This window comes from Ranitomeya variabilis, chromosome 2 (assembly GCF_051348905.1).
Source record: "Ranitomeya variabilis isolate aRanVar5 chromosome 2, aRanVar5.hap1, whole genome shotgun sequence".
In the NCBI taxonomy this organism is placed as follows: domain Eukaryota; kingdom Metazoa; phylum Chordata; class Amphibia; order Anura; family Dendrobatidae; genus Ranitomeya; species Ranitomeya variabilis.
Genome location: NC_135233.1, coordinates 225,556,353 through 225,571,803, shown reverse-complemented (window position 1 = coordinate 225,571,803; position 15,451 = coordinate 225,556,353). Strand labels below are relative to the sequence as shown.

The window sequence follows — 15,451 nt, the reverse complement described above, 5'->3', positions numbered from 1 at the left end:
ACATATTGCACTGCTCCCAAGCCCAACCTACCTCCCCACCCCATAAAATAATAAGCAAAGCACGCTTACATTTGGCAGATTTATACAGCAGTAGTGGCTTTTGTTATATTTTTTTTTTTTTTTGTCTTTTTTTGGTTTTTAAATATATAATTCTTTGTATCCTTTGTTCTATCAATATATCTACAATATATAATGAAAAGAAGCCTGCAAATGAACAGTTAATTATTACACATTTTATCATCTTCAAATTAAAACACCACTTTCTTTTTTTTTTAATATATTTTTAAATATCGTCACACTCATATGCTGAAAGAAACAAAGTTGCATCTTTTTGACTTATTTTTTTGTTTTTGAATTTTTTTTTCCATTTTTTTATAATTTTTTTTTTTTTTTTTTTAAAGCAGCTACTTCGTTTGCGGTCTTTCAACATAAAGAAATGGCTTAAACCATCTACAGCTGGTAGTTCTGAGTGTCACTACAATGGGTTATACACAGATGTTTTTTCTGGAAATTAACTAAAAAAAAATAAAATTCTAAAATGACCCTGTTGTGATTTTTTTTTTTATGATGCTTAAATAGGGGCTGCGGAACTATAGAAACGGGCTTTGTAATCACCTTGCAGTATCCGTGCAACTGTGACTTAAATGCCTCGTTTTTTGTTTCGACACCCTTCGAAGCGCGGTAAAACCAAGCAGGAGTTTCAATGGGATTTCCATGGCTTATATTTAATGAAAAAGTTTTTTTTTTCTCTTTAAATAGTTCTAGGCGACATCCAAAAATAACAAAGGGGCTGGAGGCGTCACCTTATTTTGGCTAGCTTGCAAGTTCTTTTCCATTGGAAAGCTCGGAGCAGTCCACTTTTTTGACTGTGAGATTCCGGTATACAAGATAGGCCAATATTTTCCATTTCTTCTCCAGTCGGCATACAAATGTACATTCTCCTTTACATCATTAGCACTTTTTCACCTTTTCCTTCTAATTTTTTGTCTTCAGGATTTTTGAAATTTTGATTTTTACTTTTTAAATTTCAACAAAAATACACCCCCAAAAAATTTTTAATGCATAGAATTGGCTCCTAAGGTGGGAATCTGATATTTTCATGTTGTACGACGGGTGAACAATTGTCATGTATATACTCTCTTAGCAGATCATTGCAAGTTACTCATGCAGAAAATTAGGACTGAGCAGCACAAGATGGGCTAGAGGTCTGTAAATGGAGGAGGGGGAAGAATATGCATTCTCAAAGCAAAGAGGTACAAGGGGAAAAATTGTCATGATTAATTTTGTTCCTAAAAAATCGAGCAGCAGAGATGTTAGAATCCATGCAGTATAACTGTACGTTATAATATAAGCCTAATACTTTCCGATATCCACTCTGCTATTCAGTATTTCAATTTAGCTAGTTCATGCTGTTAAAAAAAGAAAAACAACAAAAAATCGAATACACAAAAACATCCCTTTCTGCAGATCTAAATTACATTTTTTTTTTATTTTTTTTTTTACTTTATATCAATTTAATCGGATGGTAATTTTTATGGGGGGTTGCCATTTATATACAGTAGTGTATACAGTTAAGCTAATGCAGGATGTAACATTAGGTTATATAGATATATATATTTTTTTAATTTTTGATAAAGAGTGCTCCCCCCTCTGATTGGATTTGGCAACTATAATCAGTTCTCAAAAAGGTTGTCCACTTTTTATTTGGGGGGGGTCATACGGACTAGTCTGTAGGAGAACCCAGAAACCAGATGTTCTATTTTCCTGCAGTGCCCCCGCAGGATAAATTAAGTATTACATAGAGCTCATTAAAATCAATAAGCTGCCCGCAGAATGGACGGTAAAGCCAGGTCCTCCTGAAAGAGAGAGACTTTTTTGTAGCAGTTCTTCCTCCTTGGCCAGTAGATGTGGGTCCTGAATAATAAGACTCTCCTAATCCTCCTCAATTAAATCAGAATTCCATAATAGGGTACTAGTAAGTTTAATGTGCAATGTGACTATAAAATGGCCTCGTAGAATATGAAAATAATCAATGGTTGAACGCTAGATAATGAGTTGAGCTTTTCCTGAAAGCTCTAGCTCCTTGCCACTATATTTACATATCTCTTAATGGGCCAGCATAAAGGTTTTTTGCTTTTTTTTAAATTATTATTTACGGCCGTTTCTAACAGAAAGTACAAGACATGATTTCAACTTGGTGGGAAAACCAACTCAGTGATGACTTCTTCATTTTCTTTGAAGGCTTTTTTTTTGAGATGTTGATCCTTACTGCCGATTACCATGGATTCTTCTGAATGCCCCCAATTAATTTTTTTTCCTTGCATGTAAGAATATATACAAGGGCTCGTAATATATTTTGGTCTTCATTAACCTTGGCGTTGTTGTAGAATATTGTACATTTCAGCTGTTTGAGCTGTAAATGTTGACTTTGCCGACAGTTCTTGTCATTCTTCTGTTTTTTTTTTCCAAAGACTAGTTTTGGTATTCTGTTAGAGAGAAGTCTCCACACTGTGCAACGGACTTTCGGGGTTGGAAGAAGCAGCCGACTTGCTAGTGTCTGTGGTCAGGTAGATGCCACTGTCAATGGCATTGTTGTTCTTGTTGGGAGATGGGGGTGGAATGGACCACAGCACCCTGCCCGGAGGTTCCTCACTATCTTCCGCATCGGTATCGTCAATAAGGGGGATGTTATGGATGTAATCATTGATAAGAAACTCGGGGGTAGTCATGAAATTGTGAATGGAGGTCTTGGATTCAGGTTTCTCTAGGCCTTCATAGAGGGAGCTACGGAATGCTTTCACCACCCGGATCTATAAGGATTGATTAGGAGGAGGCAAAGGTGGAAAAACCCAATTATAAATTGGGGATAATGGGATGGAAGGGGGAATAAAATGAAGGGGAGAAAAAAAGAGAAAAAGAACTTTAAAAAATTACTTTTAGCATACAATATTTTTCAGAATCTCAGTCCACATTAATTTTGATGATATGTTCATGTAAGTAGATCATCCTAAAATATGCTTATATAAGATTTTGGGGGGATTTGACATTGATAGTTCAATCAATATAGGCCATCAGTGTATAATCAATGGGGCCCTAACCACCAGAACTGCTAACAATCAGCAGAACACAAAGGCCATGCTGCTTCAGTCTCTTTACTATAGTACAGGACACAGTGACGTCTAGATTAACTTTGCCCAACTTGGTCATCTAACTGGTTATTGCACTTTCAGACCATACACATTAGATGGCTGCCTGCCAAATGATGCTTCGTCCATCTTTCGTTTGTCAGGTGTCTCAGTCGGTTCTCCCATACACAGGAGGGCTCGTTCGACCGAGTACTCTGGTGTTCTCTATCAGAAAGACAAGACTGGCAACGGCTTACCTCCGGGAGAACAAAGTGATCGGCGGGATAAAATCAGAAATGCCTGATTGACATTTCCTCTGATGATCAGTTGTCCGTTGCCCGCATACACATTAGACTGCGGTCTGAACACATCAATATCGGCAGGTTTAGCTGACATTAGTCTAATGTGTATGGAGATCTTCACTTCTTATCCACAATCTCTTGTCAAATGTATTCCGTCTGTAGTATAGAGTCGGATTTCAGGAAATGATGACGGGTCTTTGACTCTCTTCTTCTGGTCTCCTGTCTGTCTAACTTTTTTACACGCCGTGACAAAATAACTGGTAAAGTGCTGTAGGGGAGTTATGTTTCACTACGCTTAATGGTGTCAGTGATGTAAAACCCAGAGATTTTCCTCCAGCATATTAAGTGCAGTGAGGAGTTAACAGCTAATATGTATAATGGGATGGGTTTTTGTGGACAACCATAGAGTGGGTAGGGGGATGTCAACCTTATTTCCACCCCAGGGTGTGGTCTGGGGCTCAAGTAGCTGGCCTCCAGAGGCAGTAGGAGTTCAGTGATTGGAGAGGAACACTCCAAAGAAGTGGTTGTGCTGGAACCAACTTGAACCCTGTCTGTTTTGATAACAGTGAGTGGGAGGAACCCCGCTATCAGAAGGCCTGTTCTTTGTGCTACCATTTTGTTTTGTTCTCCTGTTTTGCCCAGAGGGCCGTGTTTATTTTACTTCACTTCAGTTTATCCCACATATAATTATCCAAAGGAAGTTTTTAAAGAGACAGTGTTCCCGTGTCTACTTCCGTGTACTGCAGCAACAGAGGGCGCAACAGGAGACAAGCTGCTTATACAACAGATGCGACAGCAGCACCAGCAGCAGATTGAGTTGCTCACAGAGGTGGTTCGTAGAAGGCCAGCAGCCCCTCCCCCAAGACAAGGTGACGACACATACGTCCGGAAGGCGGTAAGACGAGCAATGCAAAAAATGACCATGGGTGATGATGATGTGGAAGCATTTTTGACTGTGTTTGAGCAAGTAGCAGAGCGTGAGAAGCTACCGCCAGAGCAGTGGGCAGAGGTGCTAGCCCCCTATCTAACTGCCGAGTCCCAAAAGGCTTATTATGATTTGGCGTTACAGGATGCGCAGGAGTATGCCAAATTAAAAACTGAAATTTTGCACGCGTGGGAGTGACTATGTCGTTTAGAGTATAAGTTTTCACCATTGGGCATGTTATGGGGACAAACCGCCTCAATCACAGATGTTTGATTTACTGCATCTTGTGTAAAAATGGTTGCAGCTGGAATCCTCCACTCCAGCCCAGATGATCAAGCGTGTTTTCATGGACAGATTCATCACTCCCTTCCTAGGCCGCTGTTGACCAGGGAGATCCCCATAATGAGGAGAACTGGTGGGCCTAGTGGTACGGTTCCAGGTGGTTGAGATGTCCCTCTTTAAGCCAGGGGGTGGCTCCTTCCCATACTAGGGTACCCAGCAGAAGCCCGAAAGGAGGGATAGTAGATCCACCACTCGGGGGAGTCCTAAATCCCAAGGGGTCACTGAGGGACTGTCAAGGGCCATTCATAAAGACTTGCTTTGCTGGAGATCTTGCGGTCCAGGACATATAGCTGCCCATTGTCCTTTGTCTTCTGAAGAGATGGACTGCAGCCTAGGGAGGTGCTGCTTGTACTATGCCTATCCCGCCTGCAGTGCAGAGTATCAGTCTGTTTAGAGGCCGCAGGCATGCCCCATGACAGTAAACGGGGTGCTGATGTCAGGACTCTGACTCGGGGAGCTTGGCGACCATGATAAGTTCCATACTCCCCCACCAGTTGATCCCAGGGACACGTGGGCATCTGTTGTATCCATGGGGACTCCAAGGACTATCCCATCGCCAGACTGTCAATAAAAACGAGACGGGGTACTGAGTTCCATGAGATCGGTGTAGTCAAAGACTTACTACCCCCTGTGATAATCATGTGGGACTTCAGCCTGTTCTTGGACTTGGGGAGAAAAGCAGGGATATCTAGTGACGCAGACAGCAGCGAGCTCAACCCTGATGAAACCTCATCGCAGTCGGAAATGGATGAGTTTCCCTAATGTGTCCTGGCTGCCGACGAGGACGAGACGGTGACCAGTGAGGCAAAGATTCCTGAGCTGTGGGTTTCTGGGAAAAAATTTAGGACTGCTAAAATGCGGGATCTTACTCTAAAGGGGAATTTGAAAATGTGTCTGTGATAAATGGGGTTGCCCAAGAGCCGGGGGCCGACATCCGGTTCCTGTACTGTGCAGTTAATGAGGAGTTTATCGGTTCACTAAATAGCGGCTGTTAATCCTGGGATCCTATAAATGTAAGGTACTAGATCTGGCCCATTCTCATGTCTTGAGGGGACATCTAGGCGTAGATAAACCCCAAGAGCGAGTCCTTCAGAGGATTTACTGGCCTGGGTCTCACAGGGACATTGTTAATTTCTGCTGATCCTGCCCTACCTGTCATCTAACTACTCCTGTATCCCACTTCCACAGTCCCCTAGTTCCTTTATCCATTTTAGAGGTTTCCTTTGACCGGATTTCCATATACCTGGTAGGACCCATAGTAAGTCCACCAGAGACCATGCGACACGGTACCTGGAGGCGGTACAACTGAGGAACTCCTCAGCCAGGAGTATAGCCCAAGAGCTAGGTCCGTATTTTCTCCCAGATGGGCCTGCCCAGGGAGATTCTGATGGACCAAGGAACATTGTTCATATCCAAGGTAATGAGTTATGTAAAGCCCTCCAGATTACCCAACTCAGGACATCTGTGTACCATCCGCAGATGGATGGCCTTGTGGAAAGGTTCAACAAGACCTTGAAGTCTATGCTGAAGAAGGTCGTGGAGAAGGATGGTTGGGACTGGGATAGCCTGTTACCATACCTACTGTTCTCCATTAGAGAAGTCGAACAGACCTCTATGGGGTTCTCACCGTTCAAGCTATTAAACGGATGGCACCTTTGGGGACTTTTGGACATTTCAGAGGAGACCTGTGAAGTGGAGGTAACACCCCACTGCAGCGTTATCGAACATGTGGCACAGATGCAGGACAGGATCACGAGGGTGATTCCGATTGTGAGGGAGAGCCTCCTTCAAGCACAAGAGGCCCAGACAAAGGTCGACAAAACTGAGACAGTTTAGCCCTGGAGGCCAGGGGTTGGTGTTGATCCGAACAGTTGACAGTAAGTTCCTAGTACGTTCCTGGCCAAGTGGCAAGGGCCATACGAGGTGGTCGAAAAGATAAGTAACGTCAACTACAAAATCCACCAACCAGGGAGAAGTAAACCTTACCAGGTGTACCACATTAACCTGCTGAAACCATGGCAGTACAGGGATCTGGTAGAAACAACGTGCCTAGGGGCCCATCCTGAAGCCAGGGTCGAAGATGTCACAGTGGCAGAGACACTGTCGCCGGACCAGAAACAACATTGCCGTGAGCTGCTTCAGCGGAACCGGGATCTGTTTACAGAGTTACCCGGAAGTATGCAGGTTGTAGAGCACGAAATCCTGACTGAACCACATGTGAGGGTGAACCAAAAGCCGTATCGGATTCCCGAAGCCGTGAGGCGATGTCCAAGGAGGTGAGGAGAATGTTAAAACTGAGCATCATCGAGGAGTCAAAGAGCAGCTGGTCCAGCCCTGTTGTCTTGGTACTGAAGCCGGATGGAGAGTGGCACTTCTGTAACGATTACAGCAATCTCAGTGAGGTATCCAAGTTCGACACATATCCGATGCCCCGGATCAATGAGCTTATTGAGAGGCTAGAGTCAGAGAGATATATCACCACCCTGGACCTAACGAAAGGGAACTGGCAAATTCTCCTGTCTCCAAGAGCCAAGGAGAAGATGTCTTTCTCTACACCTGACGGGTGTTTTCAGTATACCCGGATGCCGTTTGTACTCCAAGGACCCCAGCTACCTTCCAGAGGGCCATGGACCGCTTCCTAGCCTCTCACAAAATTCTGCTTATTTGGACGACATGGTGATCTCCATCCCGGATAGGGGAAGTCACCTGTAGAAGGTCCAGGTGGTACTGGATGCAAGGAAGGCAGGGTTTACCATAAACCCCAAAAAGTATGCCCTGAGGAAAGAAGAGGCAAAATACTTGGGCTACATCATTGGAAGAAGTGAAATAAAGCCACAAATAGATAAGGTGGTGGCAATCCAAAAGTGCCGCAGCGGGTCCCCAAAAAGGTTAGGGTGTTTCTGGGAATTGTGGAATGCTGTCAACGATTTATCCCAAATTTCACCCTGATAGCTGCCTCCCTGACCGATCTTCTGAAGGGCAAAAAGATGTTGATGGCCAAATGGTTCTCTGAAGCGGAGATGGCATTCCAAGAGTTGAAGCTCGCCCTATGCAAATAGCTGGTCTTGGTCGCACCTGACTTCACTAAGGAGTTTGTGCTCCAGACAGACGCCTCCGAGGTTGGTTTGGGAGCTGTATTGTCCCAGCAAATAGATGGGGACGAACATCCAGTCATATACCTGAGGAGGAAACTCTCCTCCTGTGAAAAGAACTATGCCATCTTGGAGAAAGAGTGTTTGGCCAGCAAGTGGGCAATTGACGCCCTAAGATACTACCTGGTAGGCAGGAAGTTCAGGCTAATGTCAGATCATGTGCCCTTGAGATGGATGAAGGAAAAGAAAGGGAAGAATGCCCGGGTGACGAAGTGGTTTTTAGCGCTCCAAGATTTTAATTTTAATGTCAAGTACGGGCCAGAGAAGTTGCATGCGAATGCAGATGCCCTGTTCAGACTCCCTTACTTAGCGAGTCAAGGTAACAAAGCCATTGACTTTGGGCAGAGGAGGTGGGGGGGGGGGGGGGTTACGTTAAAAAGTAACTGGTAAAGTGCTGAAGGGAACATATGTTTCACTGCTTAATGGCGTCAGTGATGTATAACCCAGAGGTTTTCCTCCAGCACAATAAAGTGCTGTGAGGGGTTAACAGCTAATTTGTTTAATGGGTGGGTTTTTTGTGGACAATCATAGAGCGGGTGGGAGGTTGTCCTCCTTATCTCCACCCCAGGGTGTAGTCTGGGGCTTAAGTAGCTGGCCATCAGAGGCAGTAGTTCAGTGTCTGGAGATGAACACTCCAGAGAACTGGTTGTGCTGGAACCAACATGGACCATTGTGTGTTCTGGTAACGGTGAGCGGGAGGAACCTCGCTCTCAGAAGGACTGTGCTTTGTGCTACCATTATGTTTTGTTTTCCGGTTTTACCCAGAGGACTGTGTTTTACTTCACCTTGGTTTATGCCACATATAATAAACTAAAGGAAGTTCTTAAAGAGACAGCGTTCCGGTGTTTACCACTGTGTACAACTGAGTGAGCCAATCAACCACAACGCATAATGGAGAGATGGGCTTTCTGGTTGTGGAAGTAAGCTACTGGACAATGTCAGGAGCAATGCATTGTTAAGTGAGGGGAAAGGAAGTTCCAGCTCCTATAGTGCTGTCAGAATGTCGGTTAAGATGTAGAACCTACTCAAAGAGAGTGAATGACAAGATATAGTGCATGAGAATCTGGGCATTTCTTGGACGTATTGGACTGAGATGTGCATCAAAAGTAGATTTTAACTGGTTGTAGGAGACGAGGGAAGAATGGCCATGCTAATCTACAGGGTTAGTGTGGACAGGTATGGTTTAATGTGAACGGTCTGAGTTGTACTATCACAACCACACATGTATAGTTTCATAGTGTTAATGTTGAAAGAAGACACAAGTCCATTGAGTTCAACCTATAACTTGATATTAGGATCCAGAAGAAGTCAAAAACCTGATGAGGCAGATGCTAATTGCCCCATATTAGGGGAAAAATTCCTTTCCAACTCCACAAGTGGCAATCGGACTAGTTTCCTGGATGAATATCCTGTCTCCAGAATTGAATATTCAAACCCTGAAATATTATTCATCAGTGACTTTGCTGAATCGATTATTCCAACATATTTTGGCAGAAAGTTCCATCATAGTCTCATTCCTCATACAGGAAAGAATCCATAGTCTCACTGCTCGTACAGTAAAGAATCCATAGTCTCACTCTTCGCACAGGAAAGAATCCATAGTCTCACTCCTTGTACAGGAAAATCCCTAGTCTCGCTGATCGTACAGTAAAGAATCCATAGTCTCGCTGCTTGTACAGTAAAGAATTCCTAGCCTCACTGCTCTTACAGTAAAGAATCCATAGTCTTACTGCTTGTACAGTAAAGAATCCATAGTCACACTGCTCGTACAGTAAAGAATCCCTAGTCTCACTGCTCGTACAGTAAAGAATCCCTAGTCTCACTGCTCGTACAGTAAAGAATCCCTAGTCTCACTGCTCGTACAGTAAAGAATCCCTAGTCTCACTGCTCGTACAGTAAAGAATCCCTAGTCTCACTGCTCGTACAGTAAAGAATCCCTAGTCTCACTGCTCGTACAGTAAAGAATCCATAGTCTCTAGATGTTACTGTGTCAGATACAGGGAAGGTGCTGTTTGTTCTGCTAACTGATAGGGGTCTCGGTGGCACCCCTGCTGAAAACACATTTATGGTATAAGGATAGACTGTCAATATAAAATCACAGAAAACATCTCTTTCTTTGTAATTCTAACATATTCTTATATATTCTATAATACAATTTCTTTTTTTATACTTTTGCTATGTTAAATGATCAAATAAAGCAACCCAGCACATTACTGTGGAATGACATTCTATAGAAAATCACATTTGGACTGAATATTTGTAATAAAGATGTCCATGACAAGTATATATGGAAACTAGAACATACAGATACTAACATGTAATAAAATAAATAAATAAAATGGAAAAGACGATTCATGTCAGACAGGACAAACAGACCATGGCACGTACAGCAACGCTCTACTACTAGGCTACTGGTTAGAACATACATTCACTATGTGACACCTGACAGATGCAAATGCATTGAATATGTGACGTGATCCTTAAAAGCAAACTTAAAGCGCAGAAAAAAAAGCATACTATACGTCATACAAAGAATTGCAAGTGGTATCCATTGCTTTATTTTTGAATGTTAGAAATTGTAAATTTTTTTAGAGTAAATAATGGCTTTCTGTAATTCATTAATCGAATAATTTAAATTTACAGCATTTTGTATTCATTTATTAACATTTTTTTTATACCGTTAATCTGTTTAGGTTAATTGGCATAATTAAAGAAGACCTGTCGTCTGCCTAAAATATGTATTTTTTTTTTACCTGGTGTAAATGTTGCTGTTCTCCTGAATTCGGCTCTGTTTTTCTTTGGTTCATGCGCCTTTCCGTTCCTGAGATATGTCCTTCTCTTCCCTATAGATAAATCTAGTCTTGTTAGCCAAGTGGGTGTGGTCCTCAACTCTTCTCTGTGGGTGTTTTTTGGGGACCACACCTACTTGTGTCCTACAAGGAAGAGGAGGCCATATCTTAGGAACGGAGAGGAGCAGGAAAAAAAGAAAAATATCGCTGGTTTCAGGAGAACAGGGGCGTTTTCACCGGGTAAATACTATTACATAAAGAAGAGTTACAAATCCTCTCTACAAAGGTTTCTGGGACTTTGATATTGATTGACGTTTCTTAGGATAGGCAATCGATGACATTTTTGGTGGAGGGCTACCTCTGATGCCCTGTTCACTGTTTATCAGGCAGAGCGCTGCACATGTTAGTGGTTGTGTCTGGTACTGCACCTTTCTAAAGTTCAGTCCTATACCAGTATACGGGACCGAGCTGTAATACAGTGAAGGCCCCTCCTTCAGGCAGCTGATCTGTGGGTCATGCGAGTCAGATCACCACCAATGTGATATTGATGGTCTAGGCTAAAGCCTTCCACTGTGCCCGAAATAAGCAAAGAGGAACTCTGCCGTATGGGGATCTAATGTGATAAAATGTATAAAACTTTCAGGGGAAATTCTAATACTAAGGGGCCATATTGATCATTAGTATGTAGCTGTGGGTATGTCTGGTATAGGTATTGGTTATTTTTGGAATTCTAGAATTTTTTTTTAAAGGAACTTATCAGTATGTTTTTTCCTATACAAACTAATGGTATGGCTGTAAAAGTCGTAGAACAACAAGAAAAATTACACCTGTCTTGTAATAATCGGATGTGTCAGCGCTGAGAAATCAATGCTTTAAAGGCACATGCAAATTAGCCTTCCAGTGCATTGGGGTGTGTCAATGCATTCCAAACCCATCAACACGCCCCCACTACACCGACCAACTTTTCTGTAGTTTCAAAACTTCATTTCTCAGCACTGGCACCTCGGATTTCTACAAAAGCGGTGTCATTGTTTCTCTTTAACCTATACAACCATACAACTAGTTTGATTAATAAAATGTTCCCTTTAACATGAATTTAGGATAGTAGTAGTATCTCAAATCCACCCCCCTGGCTAACCATAGACTCTCATATCTAACAAGTAGCGAATTATCTTCTCATTCGCAAGACAAAATTGACAGATCTGGTCTAGACAACTGTAAGCGCTACATCTGCTTCTCAGAGGGCAGGATGGATAGATCTGAAGAACAGGTGGAGCCTAAAAAGTTGACTTTTTATATATAAATCTTAGCAATGGATAAAACTTTTTTATTTTTTTTATTTTAGTCAGCAGTGACTATAGAAAAAAAAAGCACAATAAACGACAAAAACATGCTATAAAAAATAAATGTATGTGAAATAAGAGTAGCTTTGCACAGCATGAAGAGCCAATGGATGCTTTACAAAAACAAAATAGGATGAGTAATAAAATAAATAAAATAAATAAATAAATGTTCAAGCTTTTTTTTTTAATGATGGAAATGCATTCATGCTGCACTTAAGACCCATAGGAAAGGGAAGCCAAAAAAAAGAGGGAAAAAGATCAAAATATTTATCATGACTGTGTTCGGCGTGACTTGTAAAATGAGACAACGAAAAAGGAGATTCAGCCCACACAGTGACACAGCCTTGACTGCCTGGAGACGGAGCTCCAATCCAATCATGCATTTTAGGCACAGTAAACATTCGAGTATTAAAGCCCATCATTGCTGTATAAAGGGACTAGCTTTGATTGACCAGCCTTTTGTGGAGCAAGGATTTGTAAGCATGCAAGGATATTTTTGTGTTCTTCCATGCCCAGGGTGGGAAGAAATGGAGGAGATGAGGTCAATGGGTTAAGGGAGAAAAGCTGATGAAACATGGAGTGTAACACCTAGATTTGGCAGATAAGTGACTATGAGAAAAATGTGAGACTACAAGCATGATCATTATGTTTTGTGAATGTATGTTTTTTTTTTACATATTTTTTATTTTTATTTTACTTTTTTTTTTTTTTTTAATTATTATTTTGATACTGGGACTTCTTATATAGATAGGACCCCATTTCTAAAAACTTTAGATATGGTGTATTATTCAGGTTTCTTTTATTTCTTTATAACACCAATTTCTACATTTTAAATTCAAATTTGAGTGAATGGGATTAGAATTTGCCAGGGGAATAACGGCAAAAAAAAAGAGAGAAAATTCTGGGAATAATAGCAATTTTAGAATTATATAGCTCGTGGTGACAAAACAATACACACCTTAAAGGGTTAAACGTCGTTTCGATTTTTATTTTATAAATGAATAGTACGTGTGAAAATAAGAAACTTTGTAACATATCTTATCAGAGAAATCTGCTTCTTTCTCCTCCTGGACTGAACTTTCATTTTCAAAGTGATCAATTCATAGGTAAAATTTTCTTTTACTAAGAAAGGAAATGAGAGTTGGTGCTCATAAAGTTCTATGGAAAACTGTAACTGTCGTTTCCGGAGAACTCGCAGCAGAATGTTTGTGTCGGCCTCTAACTCCTCCCCCTTCTCCATAGAATTTTAAAAGCACCAACTGTCATTTTTTATCTCCGTATTGGGAAAGTCTGTCTTCACTGAATACAGATTTTTTTTTCCCCATAAATTGAGAGTGAATGATGAAATCCAGGAGAAGAAAGAAGCAGATCTCTCAGATAAGCTATATTACAAAATTGCTTATTTTTATGCATATTATTGATTTATGAAATAAAAATTTAAACAAACCTTACCCTTTAAAAAATGCTGAAAAAAGTGTAAAAAAAAAAGTTTTTTTTTTTTTTTTAAATTGACTAAGAAAAAGTATTCTTTATTAACAATAATCACACATTAAAAATATTTTTTTTAATATGTAGCCAATAAAGATTTTTTTTGTAAATATGGAAATATATTTTTTACAACGCTTTTTTAGCATTAATTAATCAAATCGTAATCTCTGAAATGTATTCTATACTAAATATAAAAGAATATGCTGTTAATGGTGTCAACAGATTAATATATATATATATATATACACATATATATGTATGTATATATATATTATCATTTTAGAACCTTCTCTAAAATTGTGTTAGGTTTAGAATTTTAAGCTTTGGAGGTCTTAAATATACGATGACAGAAATAGGCAAATAAGCTGAAAGAAGAATGTGCTTAATGGTGAATACAGTATGGCATAAAATAAAAAATAAAGTAAAAGATAATAATAAAAAAAACATAAGAGGGAAAGCATATCTTGAAGAGTAAGCTCCAGCAAAGGAAGAGCTGAGTCCACCAATCCATTTGGTAACTGAAATTCTGAGGGAGGAAAAGCTTGCAATTGTGCAGTAAAAATTTGATAATGAAATGCATAAAATTCCCAGAGCCCTTGGTCAAGATTTCATTTCAGGTTCAAATAGCTAAAAAAAAATGTAAAAAAAATCAGAATTTTTTTTGCAATGTGGTTTTTATCCTATTGTTATCATAAGGTTATAATCTGAATTAACCTTTTCTAAATTGGTCAATTATTAATCTTAATACAAATTTCAAGTCTAAAAAATATACAAAAAAAGAAGAAATTGTCCAATAGATGGTCTCCCACCAAAATTATAATTTTAAAAGTTATGTGAATATTTTAGAAAGTGGTAATGGACACGTGGTGGTGAACTTAACCTTTAAATAGAATCTGAAAGCTGCATGATGTAGGGGGGTTGAGACCCTGACTTCAGGGCTATGTCAGTTATTAGACTGTTTCAATAAAATCAGTGTTTTATCAGCAGGACATTATCAGTACAGGACTAGATGTCTCGTGCCTCCTGGTCCAACCATGCCCCCAACACTGATTGGCAGCATTCTGCCTATGCACGGTTACACAGGAAGCAGCCAATCAGAGGTGTGGGCGGGGTTATACAGGGCTCAGCATTCTGAGGTCTTCTAGATCTGCAGCAGAGAAAAATGTGATCCTATCACAACAGTTGCACCCAGTAAACTAAGTGACACATCGCTGGCATCAGGGTCTCATTCCCTACCTCATTCTACTGTCAAATGACATGCTGAGAGATTCCCTTTAATTAACATTTTAAAATGTTAATTGACAAGAAATATAAAATCAACAATTTTTTTAAAAAATAGATATTTCATACTTAATTTTTTTTTTTTTTTTTGCAGTGACCCAACAACTAAAAACGAGCTACATCTGTCGTAGGTTTTATATCATACCGGTCATTCATTCCTATTGTTTTCATTAAAACAATTGTATTTTTTATAATAATATTTATATTTTAAAAATACAAAAAATGTAGCAAATATGTAGTTTTATAAAAAAAAATACATGAAAAAAAAATAATTAATCAAGCACGTAAATAAATTTGTTGAATACAATAAAATGAAATAGTTGTTAAAAATAATAAAAATAATTTTTTGAAAAATTATTTTTTTCCCCTTTAGTTTTTATTTTTTGTAAATGGCATATGCCTGAAATGAAAAGTCAATTACAAGGGCTCCTTTTATTTTGCACATGATGGCTTTCCAAGGAATCCTGATGGGAAAGAAAAGGTTGTTAATGGCTTTTGACAATGTGAACTTTCAGAGCTGTTAACGGCAAGTAAGAGATATAGAATGCATCCCAAGCTGCAAAAGCAAGAAAAAAAATGAAGTAATGTTTATATATCAGCTGTCACTTTGGGCCCATACTCGAAGGTTTACTATATCAGGAGGTTGTCAGGAATTGTCACACTTTTTTAATTTTTTTTTTTTGCCATATTCTCTTTTTTAAATT

General features: G+C 40.0%; 1 protein-coding gene across 5 annotated transcripts in view; it reads right to left on the bottom strand.

Moving 5' to 3' along the window:
- Positions 1–1,045: 1,045 nt before the first annotated feature.
- The window catches only part of ATP2B3 (ATPase plasma membrane Ca2+ transporting 3), a 335,730-nt gene continuing 321,324 nt past the window's right edge, over positions 1,046–15,451 (bottom strand). For all 5 annotated transcript variants that reach the window (XM_077283797.1, XM_077283799.1, XM_077283795.1 and 2 more), the window contains one exon: positions 1,046–2,810. In XM_077283797.1, coding sequence (XP_077139912.1) covers positions 2,785–2,810 — 26 coding nt within the window. In that variant the 3' untranslated portion in view covers positions 1,046–2,784. The remainder of the gene's footprint in view (positions 2,811–15,451) is intronic.